The sequence below is a fragment of the Thermobia domestica genome, chromosome 2 (assembly GCF_964235325.1).
Source record: "Thermobia domestica chromosome 2, izTheDome1.hap1.1, whole genome shotgun sequence".
NCBI lineage: Eukaryota > Metazoa > Arthropoda > Insecta > Zygentoma > Lepismatidae > Thermobia > Thermobia domestica.
The window spans coordinates 7,318,818-7,342,401 of NC_137455.1; the positions used below are offsets into that span (position 1 = coordinate 7,318,818).

General features: G+C 35.7%; 1 protein-coding gene across 1 annotated transcript in view; it reads left to right on the plus strand.

Moving 5' to 3' along the window:
• Positions 1 to 23,584, plus strand: part of CtsK1 (C1 family peptidase 26-29-p) — a 60,358-nt gene that overhangs the window by 7,911 nt on the left and 28,863 nt on the right. The window contains exons 2-3 of the mRNA XM_081738330.1: positions 18,724 to 18,912; positions 22,808 to 22,980. Coding sequence (XP_081594456.1) covers positions 18,724 to 18,912; positions 22,808 to 22,980 — 362 coding nt within the window. The remainder of the gene's footprint in view (positions 1 to 18,723; positions 18,913 to 22,807; positions 22,981 to 23,584) is intronic.

The following is a 23,584-nucleotide window of genomic DNA, read 5'->3' on the forward strand; positions in this document are numbered from 1 at the left end:
TGGCGCGTGCTGGGATCGTACCAGGGACGCCATGCATCAGAGGTGAGCGCTCTACCACTGAGCTACCGCGGCCCGACAAATCTAGGATTGATGTTGGTACTCTGTAATTGCTAATGGTAGATTATCATGTGAAATTCAAGCTATGATGTTCTTTTGCAGGACATAGAAAGATATGGTAAAGGAAGCATCCGGCTCATTGAAGGCTCCCATTAGCATGAATTCTTACATAAACAAGTTTTACTGTAAGGGAAATCAGCAACAGAGACTTAGGAAATGCTCAGGACTGTTTAGCACTAGAATGCCCTATCTCGTCGTTAAGCCGTTTCCCAGAGGTGGACATCCATCAAATAGTTATTCAGAGGATTATGTGAAGCATGTTTACAACCTGTTGCAGTCAGACCATCCCATGATTGACAATTTCTTCACATCTTTCACGAAAGTGGGCGTACCATTCAAACATACGACCACGAGATAGGGTAGCAAAATTTAATGTTTGCCCTTTGTTTCATGTAAGAATCCGTGACAATGGGAATCAGGATATCTTCGATGATCGATGTTTAGAAAAGTACCGATGCTTTCTTTACGAAATCTTTATATGTCCTGCAAAATAAGAATATATAGCATTAATATCACATAATGAATAATTTTCTGTCGTGAGCAGTTACAGAGTAAAATCTTATATACAAAGGTAAAATCTATGCAAGCTTTCGTGTTTGTTCTATTATTAACTGCCTGAATTGCAAACCTATCAGTGCATTAGTATGAGAAGAGCTACTTAATTTAAGTTCTGAAAATTAAGTAGTTGAAAGATGCGATTTTTAATAGAAATCATTCATCAAAGTATGTTACATTTTTTGATACCTCGTTCATCTTCGAAAACTTTTTGTGATTCTTATTATTGAGATTTCTGCACCTTTCATTTGCCTATTTCCGAATATAATTGTAACTACAGTTATCTGAAGTAGGAATTCAGATCCAAAATAATTTGGCATATAGTCCAATAAATTGCCTAAGATCTAAAAAGATGATAGACAACACATTCTTATGCCTGGCAGTGGCATGATGTTCTTTGCATTCAACATATTCTGCTTATTGAACTACGATTTGCAAGAATATAATCTTAAGCAGGTTCCCTCTTTCCTTTGTTGCGTACTCCTAGGTATTATATATAGGAAGGAGGGGAACCTGCTTCCGATTATCGGAGCCGACTACGCCAAGTGCTGAATATAAAGGACGCATGTGATAGGCTAAAACCTGATAGCTCCTCGTTGTATGAGGAGCTTAACCTTCTTCATGGTGCCCTGGTCTATATTTACGCATGGGCCATGGCTCGAGTTGGCGGCCAACTGATAAAATGAAATCTGAGTTTTTACGTCCCACGTTAGGCTAAAGGAGACGGTGATGATGAGTAATGAGTGAAATAAAGAAAGTGGGAGGAAATGGAAGAACCCCGAGGAAACACACGCACAGGGTGTTTGTCCACCACAAAGTTCACTTGGCAGGGGCTGGAATCGAACCCGGGACCACAATCACCAGAGGTGAACGCTCTGCCACTGAGCCACCGTGGCCCCCCGGCCAACTTATAGGACCAAATTTTTCCATACTCCAGTTTTGGAAATTTCAGAAATGATTGTGCACGCGTATATGGATATGACACAAGAGTTTGATATTTTATTTTCCGTATTTTTCCATGTTGGTTATTCTCCCCACCATCTCAAATTTTCTACATTGATGATATTGATTGGACGAGGATTTTTAATAGCCCGGGACAGCAAAAATGTTAAATATGGGCCTGATAGTGCCGCATTAAATCTTAGAAGGAAAGCAAGTGTGCACATGGTGAATATCAATTACTGAGTTGGGGAACTGAAGACTTTGTGTAGTATACTAGAAAGAGTTTCAGGTATATCTCTATGTAAAAGAAGTTCTGAGTGGCTGACTGACTGGGTAATCAACGCCCAACCCAAACCGCTTAAGGTAGAAATTTGAAATTTTGAAAATGGATAGGATTTGTGACGTAAGGTAATACGATTGGTTTTTGAAAATTTAACGAGAAAGGGGACAGATAGGAATGGTAATTGTTGTAGTAAAATGTCCACATCTCCGTATCTCTGAAAGGAGAGACGTGAAATTTGGTATGTAGTCTTTTCATTTAAAACAATTGCAGACGTGCTTATTCTAAGGGGGAAATAGGTTTAAATTTTTCGCAAAACATAATGCCATAAATTTTCGTCGCGCGAAGAGTGGAAGCAAAGGCTGAAATTTGAGGTGCGGGAGCCGTAGTCCGAGCATTCGCGGCGGTTTGGAATGGAGTCCCCAGGTAGCCGAAGGCTATTCTTGATAGGGTAGAACGTCGTGAGCATATTTTTCAAACAACCCTCTACATTATAATAGATAGTGGACCTGACGCAGAAGAGAAACTATAATAAGAGTAATAAACATAGTAATAATAAGAGTATGCTCCTCTCTCAGTTCCTTTGTTACCAGTTTCCAGCATTTGTGAGTTTCTTGTCTGTTACGATGATATTTGTTTTTCTTATGCCATACCGAACGCATATTAAAAACAGCTACAGTTAATTTTATATGACAGTGCACAAACAATCTACGCCAACAGCCAGCGAGCAAGAATTTAAAAGTTCATTCCGTCGACACCGTTTGCAGGCGCTAACAAATCTAAGCCTTCTTTGATTGAATTATGTTTTACTTACAAACATACAGTTGTTCTCCAAGCTGGCAGGCACAGATAGGAAACCAGCGTGCTTCGCTTGTGTACGCTTACGGTTGACTAAGCTCTCACAACTGGCCGATGTTCATTCTCCATGAATAAAAAGGTACTGACGAATTCTTGTACTCAGTAATTATGTTACAAATTGAGTTTATTAACTATATTTTAGAAGGGGTCACGGTGGCTTAGTGGTGGAGCGCTTACCTCTGGTGTGTGGGGTCCCTAGTTCGATCCCCGCCCAAGTAAGTTTGTGGTGGACAACATCATGTTCGTGGGTTTTCTCAGGTACATTCCCATTCCACCAAATATTCCATCATCATTCACTTGCTTTAATCATCGTCTTTCTTAGCCCAAACAGCACAATTGCGGGACGTTTAACCTAAAGATTTCATTTCATTTTCTATATTTGAGAAATAAAGCCAGCAGCGATATCTTTTGTGAAACCTAGTTTTTATTGTGGAGAAAGTAATTAAATTGAAGTTGAAAGTGAGATAACGTGCCATTGGACTTACTTAATACCAGGGTGGATTGATTTAAATCAGTCTGATTTAAATCACGATTTAAATCAAGATTTAAATCACTTGATTTTTTTAATAAAAATCGTTGATTTAAATCGAATTCCTAAATAAATTAATTTAAAATGAAATTAAGTAAAATCCCGTTTCTGTTCTGTTATTTCGATTATGGAAGTTAATAATCATAATACAATGAGACTCAAATGTACAGTATAGTATGAAAACAAGTGTCATGCAGAGGATGATTACGGAAAATCCCGTTTTGAACAGGTAACGGAGCAATCCTTCCTTCTTCTTTTCGTAAAATTAGGTTTGGGCTTTAAAATCGTTAACTATTCCAACGGGGAAATCACCATTGACATTTAAGACGAAAATTCTTTTTTGTGCGTGTCTGTTTGTTTGTCCTCAGATAATAGGGCGTATTTAGAGGGGTCCTATCCCCCCTTTTTTTTGTTAATTTTATAACTTTAGGCGAAATTTATGTATTTCATGCCACAAGCTGGTTCTGAGTTTTTAAAAATAGACCCCTGCCAAATATCAGTAACTTTTGTGAAAAAAAAGTGTCTTTTTGATAAACGTTGCTGTACTTTTTCCATAATGCTTGACCTTTTAAATTATATCACCTATTTTTAGGTGATATTGTAGAATCTTCATTATTCAATTTAAAAAGTACCAATAAGGCATTTTACTTCGTTTTCTGTAAGGCTGGAGGCATTTTAGAACACGTTACATATGCTTTCACGCAGAATTGGCTGGTTTAAACCATGCAAAAAACGAAAAATGTTTGTAAAAGTGTAAGTTTTCGTAAAATCTTCAACACACACATTAGTGGGTTATCGCATGTCACTCCCGCATATTATTCCTATTATATTCAAATTTAAATTCCCCATTCATTACTCAAAGAAATTAGCCCTATACTACAAAAGCAACTTTTTTGTAAGGTTATGAATGTTTCTTTTGTCATTTTTTTAATAGTTTGTTATTATTGTTATGCAATTGCAATCAAAGGAAAATTCTAAATATTGTATCGTTTTAGTAATGTTTACTATTGATAATATACATCAAAATATCGTACTTTGGGGAAGGGGGGTCATACAAACCCCCCGAGAGGCATTTACTGAAATCAGAAATATCTTTGGTATCTATTTATGTATAAATGGGTCAGAGCCAAAGTCGACTCAAATAATTCTTATTTTTATTCACTTTTCTTACTGATATGAAAATTACGTCGTTGTATTTCTTTAACTTGGACTAATCAAAGTCGTAGTGAACTAATTTGGAATAAATTAGTTTTGTACTCTGCAGTATTTTGAAACTGTCCATATGTAATTCTGTATAATGGTTTCAATTGTGCAACTGTTTATCTTTTTGTCCTTCTGAAATAACTCTTGACAATTAGACAATTATATTAAAAGTATGTAAAGATCAGTACAACGTATCAGGAGTCCTTCGTGAGCGAGTCGGCAGACGTATCGCATTTGTGGCCAATTAGTCAAGTTTTCAAGTTCAAATGGAGGACAATTTGTTTCGGGTGTAAGAGACGAGAAACGGTTTGGACTCCGCTTTAAGCTTATGTGATCCGTTCCAGCACAACCCGGTTGTTACATAATAACACCAAAGTGAAACAAACTTATTTCTGTTCATATGTGATATAAATACATAGAGTAAATTATTTAATTAAAAAAAAAAAAAAAAAAGAAAACTGGTTTAAACCAAAAAAACAGGTTTAAACAAAAAAAAAACGATTTTTTTTTCAATAAAAACCATGGTTTTTGCCTACCCTGCCACGCCTTTCTGCGTTGAGGCATAGTGTGTGATGATGTCATAAATTTAAAAAGATATTTTTTGTTATGGGTATTATTATTATTATTATTTGGCGGGTTATATTTTGCATTCAGAAGACTGAAATTTTGCACACTCGTTCAGTGCACCCCTTAATAATTTTCAGATGTTTTCAGATCTCTGCGTGGAAACAGCGGGGTCCAGAGGGGCAAAAATGTTTAAAAAAGGATATTTTTAACAAAAAGTAGTTTTTTTCGTGATTTTCCCGTCTCAGATGAAGACATATGAATGGTACCGTTTGAAAGGCTGTTCTATTCTGAAGAAAATGATGTACGTACTATGCTCCTAGGATAAATAGGGATGTCTCAGGAAACTGTTACCTGAGATCCTGTTTTATACGGGAATCTGGGGTATTTGGGGAATATTATTTTTCACGGGCTTACTTTTGCACCTGTAAGATTGAAATTTTGCACATTTACTCAGTGCACCCCTCAGTATTTTTCAGATTTGTTTCAGATCTCTGCCTTAAAACAGGGGAAGGGGGCCACAGAGGTATTTTTTTAAAGACATTTTTAACAGAAAATTCCTTTTTTCGTGATTTACCCGCCCCAGATACATGATGGAGACATTTGAAGGGTACTGTTTGAAAATTTGTTTTATTCTGAAGAGAATAATGTACAAATCATGATCTTAGAATAAATAGAGATGTCTGAGCAAATTTTTATATTAAATCCGGGTCATCTGGGGAATGTTCTTAGCTCATCTGGGGGTCATTGTGGGAATGTTCTTAGCTCATTGTTTCCTCACTCTTACTATTCAAAAGAGAAGCTTGAAATTTTGTACACACATTTAGTACACCCCTTAGCATTTCCCAGTTGATTTTGAGATCCGTGTTGTAACACAGGGGTATCCAGAGAGGACCAAATTAAAAAAAAAAAAAAAAGTTTAAAAAAATGCCGATTACTCTCAAAATTTCCCGCTTCAGGGACATGATAAGGAAATGTGAATGCTACCGTTTCAAAAGCTGTTCTATTCTAAAGAGAGTGATGCATGTACCATGATCCCAGGATAAATAGGGATGGTGATGTAGCTGCTTGACTGAAAGTCTATAATTTACCTTTAAAAAGAGCCATAATTTAAAAGAGTTAAGAACCATTGTTTGGGATTGATATAGGTTAACGATTGGGGATAATTCAAAATTCAACCCCAATACTTTCACTTAAATGGCATAATTAGCATTTAATACTAATTCCTAATGCTTTATCTTCAATTCGCGACTTGTATTATACCAGGAGAAAGATTTGATTTAAATCAAAAAATCGATTTAAATCAAAAAAATCAACAAAAATGATTTTTATTAAAAAAATCATGATTTTTTTCCACCCTGCTTAATACGTAGAGGACTATTTTCTCTCCATCTCAGAGAGAGATGGAGAGGGGGAGGAGTGTGGCTGGTGTGGTGGGAGAGCTGATAAGTGTAGTTGTTACGACACTAATAGGGTAAACTGGAGACCCATCTTTGATCGTTGGACCAGTTTTGTATCTTTCAACTTAAGTTTAGTACCGTATAGATGAGCTTCAAGTGAATCTGGTGATTGCAAGTAGAGGACAAGAACGAGAGAGCAGCATATTAGTAAGTATCATTATATTTCGTACATAGGCTTGATTCAGCGTCGTGTATGTTTCAAGCACAATGTCAGTTTCTATAATTTTTCTATTGTCAGCAGTCGTGGGCCTACAGTTAAAATTTCATCTGCACCAGTGTAATGCGTTGAAATTTCAACTCTCGTCCACCGGCAGTCAATTCCGGAACTCCGTGCATAGAAGAAAGAAAAAAAAAAAAAAAATAGCCACTAGAACAGCGAGGAATGCAGTGTCTATAAAGTATTAGCACGGATATTGTGCACATAACATAACACTCATCGAACTCAATTTAACATAAAATGAACATTAATTTACGCTTTTGATTCAAGCTAAGGCGATACTTTTAAGTCGCCGAGTGTCACATGACTCTATCCACTGTATTTATATTAAAAATAACACTAAAATGTCAAAAGTAGCTTCCTTAAAGTTCCAAGATTTTCATTGTGTATTTCCTATGAATAACAAACATATTGTGCATTAAGAATAAGATTAAACAACATATCATTTAATACCTTTGGAGAGCACATAAGTACCTTTCAGTTTCCATACGTAATTTCAAGTTTAAATTCCTGGTGGGAACCAAGTTTTAAAAAGACAGAATCATGAAACGAACACCTAAACAACCACTGATAATTCTGAAGTTGTGGTGGGGGCATCTTGTACCAAAAAATAATTAATTCTTCTTAATCATTTCTTAGAAAATGAAATGAAATGAAATCTTTTAAGTTTTACGTCCCACGAATATACCGGCTAGGCTAAAGGAGACGGTGATGATGAGAAATGAAATGACGGAATGAAGAAAGTGGGAGGAAACGGGACAACCCCAAGCAAACCTACACACATGGTGTTTGTCCACTACAAAGTTCACTTGATGCGAACTGGGATTGAACCCGAGTAAACGGGTAACCCGAGTAAACTACCCATACACCAGAGGTAAACGCTCTACCACTGAGCCACCGCGGCTCCAAGAATTTCTTAGATGGAAGATGAGTATTCCTTATATTAAATTAAAGGTGAGTATCCTATAGCGTCTATTAACAATCATTTCACTGGACTTTTAAAGAAGAAATCAGTAAGTCAAACCATTCAATGAATGTAAAGGCTCTACTATAACCAATAGATGGAAGGACGCTTCGCCTACGTTTCCAATAAGGAGCTACTACTACTTGATGACATGGAACCCGGAGGTTCAATGCCGCGTTCACAAAAGCTCTCCATTGACTTTTATCCTTAGCCAACTGGATACAGTTTCTACTTTGTATTCTTATCTCTGCGAGATCCATGTTAATATTGTCCTCCCATCTGCACCTAGGTCCTCCTAATGGTCATTTTCCGATTGGATTTCCAGTTAAAACTTTGAAAGCGTACCTACTTTCCTTCCAATATGGCTACATGATCTACCCACCTGAGCCTCCTAGAATTGATGACTCCAACAATGTTTAGTAAACCTTTGGCGTGGGAGACCCGGGTTCGATTTCCGGCGAGATCTCATGTGGTTGGGATCCCACGTTAAGCTGTAAGTCCATATCTCGTATTGCGACGTTGTTGGAAGGGACGCTAAACTGAAATCAAATCAAAAATGTTTGCTAATTAGTAATGAGCTACAATATATAAAATACTTGAAATTAAATTATAAGAGCTGAATATTCAAACTTTGTCCAAAGGCAAATTGAATCTGTATTCAGAGGATAGTTTGTGCAGTTTTTAATTATTTTATTTTCATTGTAGAAAGTATTTAATTTTATTCTTCACGAAAACGCTTTCTGTAATGAAATTCTCCTGAACAATGAAGGAAACAAGATATTAAAAAAAAAAAAAAAAAAAAAAAAAAAAAAAAAAAAAATTGCACGCATTATTATCGGTGACTATTGATCCCCCCTGCAAAGTTTCAAAATTCATTTCTTGATTTATTACTGACTTGTTGCAAATATTCCCTCTCCAAAATATATTGCAAAGATTGGAGAAACGTTCTGTCATCTATTCCTTTAAAAAAATTCACCTTAAAATTGCAGTAGATTTCGTAGAAGAAAGAAGAAAATGTCTGCATATACTTCAGCGTGCTGTAAACAATGGTGGCCATGGCACACTTACTGACCCTTAAGTGCGGATTATTATTGGGTCAACATGCTTGAAGCCTGTATAAACCCAAGCCTCAAAAACTTATACGTACGAGTAGGAAATTTTGGAAAGAAATGGAAATGAACATGGTCTATATTCACTTGTTAATATGCATTTTCGACAATGGAAATGTTATAACGGAAACTGAGGAATCCCTGATGGTCTTGAAGTCAAACCTTTCAATCATGACAGCAGAGAAAGAATATATGATGTCTTTAGTCGGTTAGCAGGTTGCTTGTGTTCTTACTGAATTAAGAGGGGCTCGGTGGCTCAGTGGTAAGAGCGTTTACCTCAGGTGCGTGGTGTCCCTGGTTCGATTCCCAACCAAGTAAGTTCGTGGTGGACAACATTGTGTCCGTAGGTTTTCTCGGGGTTCTCCCGTTTCCTTCCACATTCTCATTCCACCAATTCTTACATCATCATTCGCTTGCCTTAATCACCTCCCTTAGCTTAATGGGCATAATCGTGGGACCTTAAACTCATACATTTCATTTTCTTACTGAATAAAAGACAAAATAAATATGTAAGTGAAATTAAATTACGGCTAAATTAAAATACAGCTTATTTTACAGTAATTATATGATATTTTCAAATAGATAAAAGATAATCGAAAAGTGGAACAAGAGCTCCCTAGACAATATTATTTTACATGAAATACCGTTATCACTTACCTGCTTTCGATTTCCAGCCACTTAGAAAATCAGTATTTATTTTCGCGTTTCTAAATGGCTGCCAACGGAAAGCTACTAAGATACTCGAGATAACGGTACCTCATGCAAAATAATATTGTCTAGGGCGATCTTGTTCCACACTTTGATTATCTTTTATCTATTTGAAGAAATTACATAAGTACTGTAAAAATTAGCTGTATTTTAATTTCTCAGTGATAAGGCCTCTTAAGTGGTTTCATGAGATTTGTGAGCATTTTATTCTTAGTAAACTTACAATGGCCTTGTAAACACTGTAATAATTGAATAGAGTTTCAATCAGTCAACATGCAGAACAAAAAGGCATTTGTTTATTCGTCTGTCGACAATGCTGAAGATCTGTGTCTCTCTGTCTTCTATTCTATAAATATCTTCTCTGTTTTGATAAACTACAGCTTTCTTTTCTTTTTTGTTCTTGGAAAGTGAGGGGAGAGGTGATGAATAATTACTATTGCTTAAGATTGAACTCTGGCCAAGAATAGTACAGTAAAATCAATTCCAAATGGGAAGTTGCGCATATTGGGATTTGGAATGAATTGATTTATTATGACTGAAGGTTAATGTGAGTCCCATGTGATGATAATAATAAGGTTTAGTAGCACCATTCACAGTAAAAGAAAGTGAGGCATGTTTTTAAGTTGGGGAAAAGTACTGTTCTGCCTTTTATACTTAGGCCGGTTTCAGTCTCAAGGAATAGGAACGAACCTCAATGAAAACCTTCCATACGTTATTGAAATTAAGAGTCAGACAGACGAACAGATAAATATCTATGGAGACGCACAAACAAATGCATTTTAATTCTGTATGTCGAATGGTAGAATCTCATTTTCCTTCTTTCAATAAAATAAAAGAAATGTCGTATGTAAAATAGTATACGTAATGACATTTGCAATGCGAAATTGAACTGAACGAGCTTTCTAGCAACACGGGCAATACGCGCAGCTTGTAATTAGTGATGTTAAGTGCAGGACTCACTGGCCTTTATCCCTCGGAAACGCAATCGATCCGTAATATCGGTCCAGAAAAAATAGCTGTTCATGAAAAACTCAAGAGGCCTAGACTATAATTCTGTGCTCTACGTGTGTTTCACAACTTTCTTGTCTGCTGACGGAACGAGACATTTGGATGCGCGCTCTGTAAAAGTTTCTAATACTTCGGCATTTACTTCGAAATTGATTTTGGAAATTTAATATTTATTTATTTAATTAATTATTGGATGTTTAACGAGAACGGCAACAACGGGGCTATTTGTTTCCGTCACGGAAATCTAATGTTTTCCAATGACCTACCATTAAACGCGTCATAATTTGAAAATTCCAAACGGTTTCGACAAGGTCTCGTGTCTTTCTCAGTGACTTTGAAAGTCTTACTGCAAACTTGTTTCACGTCTCCTGACGCCAATATACGAGGCCTTGTCTTCCTTAGTGGCTTGAAGACTTCTTAATGCTAACTTATTTCACATCTTCTAACGCCATAATACGGGGCCTTTGGACATAATATTAAATATTTATATGATTTTGGGAATATAATTCATCTTATTCAATACCAAATAAACATAAACGCGAGAATTTGTTGATGACTTTGTTAATAGTATCAAAATATGTAATGAGCATGTACTAAGTTCATAATTTAATCGCATGGAGTTGCAAACGGAGCACTACAAGTATGTTCTCTTGTGACAAAATGTTAGGAATTAACTAAGCGTTTCTCTCTCTCTCTCTCTCTCTCTCTTTTTTTTTTTTTTTTTGTTTGTTTTTGTTTTAAGTGAAGGCCACTTTTATTAGTCAAAATGTTCTAAAGAGCACTTTACTTTTGTCTCCTTCGAAAGCAAATTTATAATTTTTATTTTTTAAATGTTCTGAGCACTACCTGTATTTTTAAAATAGCATTAGTCAAAATCCCTTTAATTGTATCTCAGTATTAATAGAAAAAATACATATTAGGTATTTTTTGAAAGTTGATTTTATTTTTTGCGTATTTTTTGGACTAATGTTTTATTTAAGAGGAACGCGAGGGCAGACCTCAAGGACCACAGTTTGAGAAATGCTGAACTAACTAATTGGTAGGACGTTAAAGATTATAATGAGTACGGTACATTTTAATGTTCAGTGTGTAGAAGAGTGTCTTTGATAAGCATTTCTGAATAATGAGGCGAATTCTTACAATTTGTCGCTAAACCTTTCTTCTCGATAGGTTTGCTCCAGATACTTAGGAAAACTCAGAAGTGGACTATAAAGAGCTTGGCTTATTAAGGTTAAGGTGTGTTTAAAGGATCAACAGATAGCAGCACGTACTCTCTATCTTTCTAATGTATTTTGAAGGGTACAACGATCTTGAATAATAATATAATGTGTGTGTGTGTCTCTTGTCATCAGCTTACGGGGGGAGTTTACGGGGAGCGAATATGTATGCGAAAGTTTATGCACGTTTTTCGCAGTTTGTAAAACCACCTGACTTATATGCAACCTTCATTACATGTTAAGTATGCGGGGTTACATAACATAGGATGAACTAGGATGAATGCACGGGCAATGGATTTCCTCTGTTTTTCTCCAGGTTCTGAATTAAGACCCAGCAACGACGGGTGCATACAACTAGTATTCAAAATAATGCAATCGAATTCAAGAGCTGAACATACTGAAACTTTGTCCAAAGACAAGTTGAATAAATAACACAGCCACACACAAAAACCAAAAGTACTGTGCACCGGACCCAGGGCATGGTTTCGATGTATTTTGTTACTCAGAATCCAAATTTCGAAACCCTAGGACAACTGACATTATCACTTTTGTTTTATGGGTGAAAAAAACTGTTGTCAAAATCCTGTCCAAAATCGCTCAAATTTTACACCTATATAAAAAAAATTGACACGGTCCATTGTCCTGGGGTTTCGAAATTTGGATTCTGTGTTAAAAAAAAAAAAAAAAAAAAAAAAACCGAATCCCATATCCTGGGATTCGCTGAACAGAACTTTATTTTTTCGTCTGTGGGTGGCCGTGTAATCAAAGAATAATGTATGCAGTTTTCTTTTTTTGATGTTTTGATTCTTTCATTGTTTATTCATGCTCCCAATAATGAAATACTATTCAAAATGAAGGAAATAACTATTCTATCACGTCTCTTTTCCCATATTGTCAAACTAAATTCAACAACACACTGAGAAAGGCTGTGATAATATATTAAAAAAAAAAAAAAAAAAATATGACGTGGGAACACCTTCAACAGAAAAGTGCCTTCATCAGATTTCCATTCTTTCTGGCTACTTGGAGTTTTATATATAATATATAATATATAATATATATATATTATATCATGTAGCCTCGCCCAGTGTGTCGTTGTGTTTAGTTTGACAATGAAGGAAACAACATTATATACGGTATATATATATATATATATATATATATATATATATATATATATATATATATATACTAGCTGAACTTGCGCTCTTTACACAGCGCATCATTCATATATGAGCATGAATCTCCTTGTTATTCCTCACATCTGTACATGTCCCTTTGCAGACATAAGTGAAAGAAGTCTTGGTAAAAATCTGCAAGAGATACCGTAAAGGGGAGATTTTTTTCGGTTTCTTTTTCAATATCTCGTACCGTTTGCAAGATTTGAACCTACTTCCGGTTTGAGTTTTTAATTCATGTATGATCTGTGTTTTCTTTCTTTCTTGCATGTAGTATGTAATAAGCAAATACATAAACTAAGTAACTCTATGGCCTATGGAACCCGGTGGTTCAATGCCGCGTTCACGAAAGCTCTCCACCGACTTCTATCCTTAGCCAATTGGATCCAGTTTCTACTTTGTATTATTTATCTCTGCGAGATCCATCTTAATATTGTTCTCCCATCTGCGCCTAGGTCTTCCTAATGGTCGTTTTCCGGCTGGTCTTCTAGTTAAGATTTTGAAAGCGTTCGTTCTTTCTTCCATCCTGGCTACATGACCTGCCCACCTGAGCCTCCTAGATTTGATGACCCTAACAATGTTGGATAAACTGTATAAATTATGTAGTTCCTCGTTATGAAGATTCCGCCATTTCCTGTTCCCGTTTCTCTTGGGTCCGAATATTCGTCTCAGGATCTTGTTCTCAAATACTTTCAATCTATGTTCGTCGTTCCGAGTAAGAGACCATATTTCGCAACCATACAGAACAACAGGCATGATTATCGTTTTATACATTTTAAAATAAGCTAATACACTACACATACAATCAATTATAATGTAATGATATATGGTGTTCATTGGACAAAACACTCCAAACAATAAAGATTCAACTTAGACTGGAGAAATGGTTATCCTTCGCTTTTCATTATAATTTGGCTATGAAACAAAATACTGAGAGATATGCAGCCACTATATACAATTACACTGTGTTGGAGTGTATAATAGGTAGGATATGATGCTTTAGTTTTTTTTTTTTTTAATTTCAACACTTCCACTGTATCCGTAAAAATGTAATAAATAAATAATTTCAATGCTTTTTTTTTTAATATTGAGTTAGAATTGGACAATCTACGCAAAATTTGCAATCGGTCAGTGAAAATGTCATCTTTCTAGAGCCTGTAGTTTCCGAGATCTCACTGTCGAAAGGATTTGCCACAAACATATAAACGTCCACAAACGTATAGTTTAAAAAACTCCAGAGATGGCAGCACAATTCATTTGCATTTATTTCCGAGAAGACTTATTAAAATGCAAAAGCTTTGAACAATAATTTAAAAGGATAGGCTTTGTGAAAAATATCTCTTTAAGTAATTTATTTAAAGTACACCTTTTTAAAAATATTTGTCTTTGTTATAAACGTGAAATCACAAATAACCGTAAATCAAAAGGTTTGGCAGCTGAAGTTATAGGTTGGAGCTCAGTCGTTCTTAACACAGAGATCCTCATCACTAACAAGGGCTTCCAAATGTGTTCATTAGTCCCGAGCCGCCCCGGGACAGAAGATTTAACCCTGCATCTGTCTTACTAATATTAATCTGTTTGTGATGTGTAAGCACTTCACCTCATTTTTCATAATCATCATTATTCTTTATTCTATTATATTTATTATGTATTGTGATTTCTATTAGTATCTTAGCACCTCAATAATATATCTGCACTTTTCTGTTATATATTTTTTCAGAAACAATTTATTAATTTATTATGCATTTAATAATATTTGTGTTCATGATTACTGCACTTTGCCCATATATCATTACCTTGAACTCAATAGTGATGCTCTAAACTCCATGCCAGAGAGAGGGCGTAACCCTCTAATGGCTGGGAGTAGGAACTTATTTTCTGCATGATGAAACTTAATTGATGAATAAAGATTTCACTATGTTACCCTATTCCCGTAACCCTTAAAAAAAAAAAAAAAATAAATAAAAAATAAAAAAAAAAAAAATCGTTCTTAATTGCTATTGTAGCATTTTAATAGATAGATATATAATATAATATAAAACTGCACGGTTTATTCTCTTTATTTTTTATACAATTTGCCTTTAGACAAACTTTCAATGATCTATCTCTTGCATCTTGAACATTTTCATTCCCTACAAAATATAGTACAGTTGTGAAAATAAAATGCATGAGCTACCATCTGTTGGTAATATTGGAGTCTGTACCAGTGTTGCCAGATCTACTGGTTTTGCAGGAGATCTCCTGCTTTTTCTACGTTCTACTGATCTACTGCGAAAGAAAATGAAAAGTGAACAATCTCCTGCTTTTTCCTTCTAGGAGTTGAAGAAAGATATTATTATTAATATTGAATTTTCAATGTTTCCTCACATAAAAAGATGAAATTTCTCTGTTATAGTACACAAACCTCTGTAGAACATATAGAGCTTTACTGTATATAATATGAATCCAAACAATACAACTGTAAGTCTTCTATAAGATTCGTCTATATTCTGACTTTCTGTAAGATTTACAAGTAAGTGTTGTTTACATTGGGACTTCAGTTGGAAAAGTGGCTTAGATCATTTCTCTACGATCGTCAGCAAGAAATCGTCTAAGGCCACGATCATGTGTGACTGTACCATATAGCTACGTTATCGCTACGTGCATGAAAATGCATTTTCCCACTCCACTTTGCTCTTCACTACGTTTTACTTCACACACGTGTGTATGAAATAATAATAATATAAATCGGGACTTTCCCTTTTATTTGCTCAACGTAGTTAATCAGAAATGAATTCTGGACTGCTTGTTTTGACTACTGCCCCCTTAGGCCTAATAATGGCAAATTTTATTGCCCGCCCCCCGGATTTACATTCAAACGCCACCACTGTAAGTGTCTACTGCTTTCTCCTGTTTTTTATCATCGAATCTCCTGCTTTTGCAACTCATTGATCTGGCAACACTGGTCTGTACACGTTCCCTAATAATAATAATAATAATAATAAAAACACGTAAAAACGCTTTAAAAAAAAAGTTTCTGAATACAGAAGGCTGCTGAACTGTAAAATACGCTTTGCAAACTTCTGCTATGCACAGAACCAGAATATATATATATATAAGAGCAGAGGCCGGTAGCGTTGTCCTATATTTAAGCTCTTTTGAGGCGAAATAGTGTCGTAGAGATGGGGAATGACTACACTGGATGCGTGACCCGATCGTGTTTTAAAGCCCACGTGAATACTAGGTACCATTCTTCATAACTTCGGTCTTACATTATTATTATTAAGTATTCTGCTTTTCGCTAGGTCCTGGGACTAGTTATTTTATTTTATTTATTTATTTATTTTAGATTTAGGCCTGGAAATATTTCTTCCACGTTTCTCGATCTTCGGCCTTCTCTTTTAACTTCCAATATTTTCTTCTATTTTTCAAATCATCGATCAGTTGGTTGTTCTTCCTATTCCTCACTTTTCTTCCATGTTTCCTTCTGTGGGAGTATGAAGAAAATTTCTTCGCAAGATATGTACACTCATGTCCAAAATGATTATTGCATGTCTATAACTGTCTTCTGGTAAGAATATAATTTGATAATGATTTTGCGTGGTACTTTTAGTACTGATACTATGTGTATAATCGGGAAATGTATATTTGTGGTAAATTTCATAGGAAAAGAATTATAAATACGAAAATTAGAATGAGTAAAACATAGTGTTGCTAAATGGACAAGAAAGTTTTATTTTCGTTGTATTGTTCTTATTTGCTGCTCTTTTCACATGTAATTTTCCACATACATGTCTTTGCCGATTATACACATACTAACATTGTAAGAAATACCGGGAGAATTCGTTATCAAATTATATTCCTGCAACAACATATTTATAGACATGCGGCAATAATTTTGGAAATGAGTGTACAATCTAATTGGCCTTCCTAGGAACGATCCTTCTTAGAAGTATCCTTTTCTTTCCTTTCGTTTGTTATTCACTCTGTCTACGTTATCTTCCTCATCTTCCTCCAACATCACATTTCGAAACTCTCTAAATAGTTCTTCTGTAATTTTCGTAATGTCCAAGTCTCTGAACCATACAGTCCAATACTCCATATGTAGCACTTGGCCAGCTTCTTAGTACAATATTGAGTCTGCTAATTAAGAGTGATCTTTTCATGCTGAATGCTTCTTTGGCTATGGCAATTCTTGACTTGATCTCTTTGGTGCAGTTAGCGTCTTTCGTCAAGATACTTCCCAGATCCTTGAAATTATAGACCTCTTCAAGTTCTCTTTGTTCTATTCTGACACGTAAAGGCGCATTTTCACTGGATATTCTCATGACTTTCGACTTTTCAATGTTGATTTCCATTCCATATAGTTTACCAGTGCCAAATATTTTGTCTCTTGTGGTCCTTCTTCGGTACTAACTATAATAACCGTATCATCTACATGCCTGATCTTATTAATGATCTGCCCTCCAATCTTGAAATCTCCAATTCCCATTAATGCTTCCTTCATTAAACATTCACTGTAAATGTTGAATGACGGTCTTACATAAGGATTCAAAAACTAAATTTCAAATAAAATGAATTGGTCCTCTCTATATAAAAACTTTGATATCCTCTTATTATTGAACAAAACCACATACATTAGCACAAGCACCAGCAAGAGGAGACGACGAATGCCAGGATCACGAAGGGAATACGAAGAGATACGAAGAAGACCCCTCCCAGACCCCGCCTCCAAAGATTGGTTATATAAACGGACACCTCGAGACTAAAGACATTAGTTGTTAACTGGTCGTATCCTGTCTATCTCTCCAAGCTTCATCTGACAAGAGATACTGTCTTCTTTCCAAGCCACAACGGGCAGGAGAGACCCCTCTATCCCTGCTTGTGAGCTCAAACGGGCAAGAGGTATTCTAAGCCATCTCTGAACTGCAAGGTAGTGTCATTCTTAACCGGCAAACCTCAAAACCTCCGAGCTGCAATGAGCCCAATTGTAAAGAAGTTTTAGAGACAAATTGTTCTTACATGAATTATTAAACGGTAAAATTGATTGTCCAGAATTAGTTTCAGAAGTGTTTTTACGTGTCCCAATAGGTAAGACGAGAACAGCAAATACTGGTACATTCTGTGTAGAAAAACAAGAACTAACACAATATGTAAGTCTACTCTGTAGAGAATATGTGCTTCATATAACGAAATGGTTAGATTTCATGTAGTAGATGTATTTAATAATGGCCGAAAACTAGTTCAAAACAATTGAGGAGTTTGGTGTAATAAGGGCGTAAACGAGTTTACACCCTTTTTGCATCAAACGCATTTGTGGCTTTTGCCATGCTTGTTTAGCCTCCTGGTAACATTTCAATTCAATATCGGAATAAAATGCTGCATATTACATTGTTTTATGTAAGAAAAAAGCACTACTTAAATTTTCAACATCATTTCTCTCCAACTGCATGTTTCAGACTTACGTCGTTATAGCGTCAAACTCCTCAATTGTCAGGCAATAACGTCTACATAATTAAATGATATATTTGGGTAAGTATAATAGTGTATATTAGATAATTATGTACACGACACTATAACTAGGCACTAAGCCTGTTGTGTTGGCCTTATGAAATAAATAAATAAATAAATAAAAATTACTTATTTGTGATCTTGTGTACAAACTGTATAAACATCTTTTGCAATAAAAAGGTGAGGAGAAAACTCGTGTACTGTTAGTCTACGGAATATTACATTATTGTTCGATCACACTATGTTAATTGATATAATAATAATAATAATAATAATGTGACGAAACAAATCATAATATGAAATAAATATAATTTTTCTTTTCAGTTTTAATAGCCCGAGGATCTGTGATTGGGAATTCAGTTTTCCGCGACGAGCCAGTGAAAAACCCACCAAAGTTCAGCAACACTTATTCAGTAAGTGGTACTTTGAACATTCCGTATGCAGAAATCAAGGAACCGTTTGCAGCGTACTATGACGAAAAGCAAGGGAAGAGCAGGATTGATTATTATGGAGGTAAGAGTTCGTACTTTAAATTGAATATACGTGGTAGGAATGAGTGACAGTTGGTACTTGGTAACTTTTTTTTTTTTTTCAAATACAATGCAGTGTAGGAACAATTTCATATATGCTTATAAATTTGTTGATTTATAAGAATTGGTAAGTGAACATTATTGTTTTTAATACTTCTTTTCTTTTTTGAATATCGGAAATTTATGTTGTATGTTGTGTATGTGTGTTTTTATTAATGTTTTCATCTTGTCTTTAATGTTTTTTATTAATGTCTCAAGTTTATTTTAGTTAAACCTTTTAGTGTTAGAAGCTGTTGGCAAAATTTGCGAAGCATGTTTCTGGTTTTAATCAATTTAAAACTAGTATTTTCCATACCGCTATAAGACATCTGAAAAGTTAGATTTTTTCGCCATGAATTACTCAGGTAGAAACGTAAATAATCTTTGCTGTTCTTTTAAAGATTAAAGATCAGAGATTTCTCCCCGTCACCATCAATCATGTTTGCTATGTTTCCACTGCAGCAGACTTCGTTGCTGTTGTATCAGGGATATATTGTTCCATTCCTGCTTGTAGGTGGGGCCGCGGCTGCTCGTGGTAGAGCGTTCACCTCTGGTGCATGAGGTTCTTGGTTCGATCCCAGCACGCGCTAAGTGAGCTTTGTGGTGGACAAACACCGTGTACGTGGCTTTTTTCGGGGTTCTTCCGTTTCCTTCCACTTTCTTTATTTCACTCATTTCTCATCACCGTCTCTTTTAGCGTAACCAGCATGACCATGGGACGTAAAACTTAAAGATTTCATTTTCCTGCTCGTAGGCTTTCTAGAGGCCATTTACCGTGGGAACCCGACGTGATGAAAGCACTATTTGAGAGGTCCAAAAGTACAGTAAATCATGAAACTAGCATCTGGATTGTTAACTGCTATATCCTGCATACTATTTGTAACTGCCTTGCCTCGGTAAAAGACTACCGATGTTATAGCCGGTCACTTGAAGGTTTGTCCTAATGCAGTTTCACACGAAGAGTATCGTAGCCGTACAATATTAAGTGTTTTATCTGTGTAAACTGGTGATAGAACATGTTCTTAGTAAAAAAACAGGCTTTTTTTTTTTTTTTTTACCATACAGATCTTGAGCTGCCTTCTTTAGCAGAAGGCAGTACCAAGTTTAAGACAGTTCAAGAAACTTTCTTTGCATTAACACAAAGGTTTTTTTTATTTTTTTTTTTCCATTTTGGGGGCGCGGTGGCTCAGTGGTAGAGCGTTCACCTCCGGTGCTTGTGGTCCCTGGTTCGATCCTACCTCGCGCCGTGTGGACTTTGTGGTGGACAAACGCCGTGCTCGTGGCTTTTCTCAGGGTTCTCCCGTTTCCTCCCACTTTCTTCATTCCACCATTTCACTCATTTCTCATTATCACCGTCTCCTTTAGCCTAACCGGCATAACCGTGGGACGTTAAACTTAAAGATTTCATTTTTTTCATTTTATTTTATTTTTTATTATTTTTTTTAATGACTACTTGGATTTGTGTCCTGAACTTTTCCAGTCGTCTAGATAGGTCCATGCTTCGTTCCTTGTCACAACAAATTTCCAGCGGTAACCAGCTAGGTGGCAATCATTCAAACCTTTTGCCTTTTGTCCTATCGCTCCGCGATGTACTATGGGTTTACACGTGTACAATTCACTGTTGATTGGGCTACGTGAGATTGTTTGGTCGTAATATAACTGTAGTAAAGGATTCTCACAGGCTTCCAGATTTCGGATCGTTTTTAACGGAGGTCTTCTGAGTTTCACTGATCTCTTCTTTAGAGGCGATTTCGTTGGTTATGTGGATTGTGAAGGAGGCTGTTATGCATGCCGTTTAATTATAACTTTAAGAATAGCCCATTTTACCACAAGGATACGGCGGTTCAGTGGCAGAGCACTTACCTGTGATGCGTTGGATCCCTGGTTCGATCCCAGCCAGGTAAATTTATGGTGGACAACATTGTGTGGGTGGGTTTCCTCGGGGTACTCCCGTTTCCTCCCACTTTCTCATGCCACCAATTCTTCCATTATCATTCACTTGCTTAATGATCATCTCCCTTAGTCGAAAGCGCATATTCGTGGTACGTTAAACTGAAAAATTTCACTTAATTTCCCATTGCACCAAAAAAGCATTGTTTGAACATCGTTCTGCTATGTGGGAAATCGTAAATTTCACATGACGCACCCTTTGCAAAAGCCCTTTCTTTCGGTGGCATTTTGCCTACTACAGCACCTTTACTCTGCTACTGAGCATCTGGGACAGTTTTTTTGCTCTGTGAAACCCAGTTCGACAGGTATGGCTGTTCGTAATTTGTTCGAATGGAAACGAATCAGCCTCCGTATTTTAATATTGTACAGATAATTCCAACTGGTATATGCATCACTGTTAGGTTGTCTGTGTCAATGATATGACTATGGGCCTTATTATTCTATACCAAGCTTCAGAAGAAATTGAGCAAAGAAGAGTGAAAAGGTAAAAATTAAATTATAAGCTTTCCGTGTAATCTTTGCAAGACAACGGTAAACGATCGAAATATTTCTGCCGTGACTCGTCTTTAGTCCATCGTCAGCAGAAGACAACAAAAACTACTCTTTTTGCCTTCTTGCCCTAAGGATAGAGACAAATTTGTTGTCATAAATGAAAGGAGTGTTTTCTTGTGTGTTTTGCTAAAGCTGGCAGGATAATCTACGTAACACGTGGAAGAGTGTGATTTTCATATAGTGCCTAGCTACAAAAAATAATTGATTTTATTGCATAAAGAAAACTATCCATTAGTTATTCGAACTATACATTAGTGAGCTAACCTCATTACTAATGCTCTTTTTTGTGTGTATTATAAGTTTTTTCAGCAAATGTATATTTCTTAATTCAGAACGTAATCAGTAATTACTCACTATACAGTTTATGTGAATCAAAGTGTGCACAATGTAACCAAGTCACGCTATTATCCAATTTTTCTGTTTTGTATCCACATTCAAACCCCAGATTTTAATTTATGTATGTATCTGTGCCCCTGAGGATGACTCACTCGAAAAGAGAAAGTAGTGAAATAGGAGCTTGATCTAAATTCGGTCGTTATTGACCAAAAATGTTAGTTTTGACCTAAAACCAGCACACACACACACACACACACACACACACACACACACAAAAGATTCGGCCCCCTACACCCCCATCCCTTACTGAATTATCGTATCATACATGCTCAAAATTTAATATTTTTTAGTTCTGGTGGGGGTGGTCCAAGTGATTTAAAAGTCACAGATTGTAAACCGTATGTAGGTGTCTAGAAATTGTGAAAAAACACGTTTTTTCAGTTTTGATTTTTTTTTTTTTTTTTTTTTTTTTTTTTTTTTTTTTTTGGCGATGTTGCCATCAGTTTTGGACCATGAAATAAATATATCATGAACAAAAAAATCAGCGACATGTGTACCTCAATTTTTTACGATTTTTTTTTTTTTTTTTTGAAATTTTCAACATGCAAAACAACCAAGAAAATACACATTGATTTTTGTGGCAAAAATGTTGGCATTTGCACATACATTGTATCTACAATCTGTAAAACTTTTAAATTACTTAGACTACCTCCGCTAGAATTAAAAAATATTAAATTTTGAGCATCGGTAAAGGGTAAAAGTAGGGGTTAACTTTTTTTTTTTTATTTATTTTTTTGTGGTTTTAGGTCAAAACTAATGTTTTGGGTCAATAACGATCCAATTTCGGTCAAGGGCCGATTTCACTATCTTACTAGAAAAAGCCCATTGGAATTGGAGAAACATTAGGTGAATAATTTTGAAATAATATAATGTGTTGAATACGCTCAATAAGTAATTAACTGATTTGCTTTTTTTTTTTTTTTTTTTTAATTAATTAATAGGCACTGTTAAGACTTATCAGCTTGCCACTATGGGAAGTTTCGGAGTGAGCCGGAAACTAGCGCCGGTGACTACAGAAAGTGTAATGAACAAAGTGACTTGTCTACAACTAAATGGAACAAGTGAATTTAAAATTTCACTACAAAGTATCTTGCCTGACTTAACGGGTTTTGAGGTATGTAGATTATTTATGTAATTTTGTTTCGAATTTTGGTAAAAGTAATGAAATACTTAAGTACTAAATTGTGTAAGCAATTAGAGGTTACATCTTCTTTTTCTCCTCAACCATAAGTTGGTGGTCAACATGGAAATTTTAAAACTTTTCTCTTCTCTGGGAGAGCGGTTTTATACTTTGATAGGGTCTCTTCTTCGTAACTGCATCTAGATATATTCTATCCTTAGCCTTTTCCTGATTTTCCTTCTGCCTTTCCCTCTATCAACACGGCGATCTAACAGGAGTGCCGAATAAGATATCCAAGCATGCCGTTTTCTTCTTTTTCTTATTATGTTCATTATCTGTCGTCCTTCATTATCTTCCTTTAGTACGTCTTCATTACCTTTTCCTTTCGGTCCATGATACGTAGAGCATTCTGTGCCAACACTACATTTCAAATGCTTCCAGCTTTGATATTTCAGTTTTCTCAATGTCCACGTCTCTGAAGTGCCACGCTCCATACCAGAGTCTTAATAAATTGTTTTCGAAAGTTAAACGACACATTTCGTGATATTAGCAGTCCTCTTTTCCTATTGGATGCTTATTGAGCCTGCACTATTTTAAA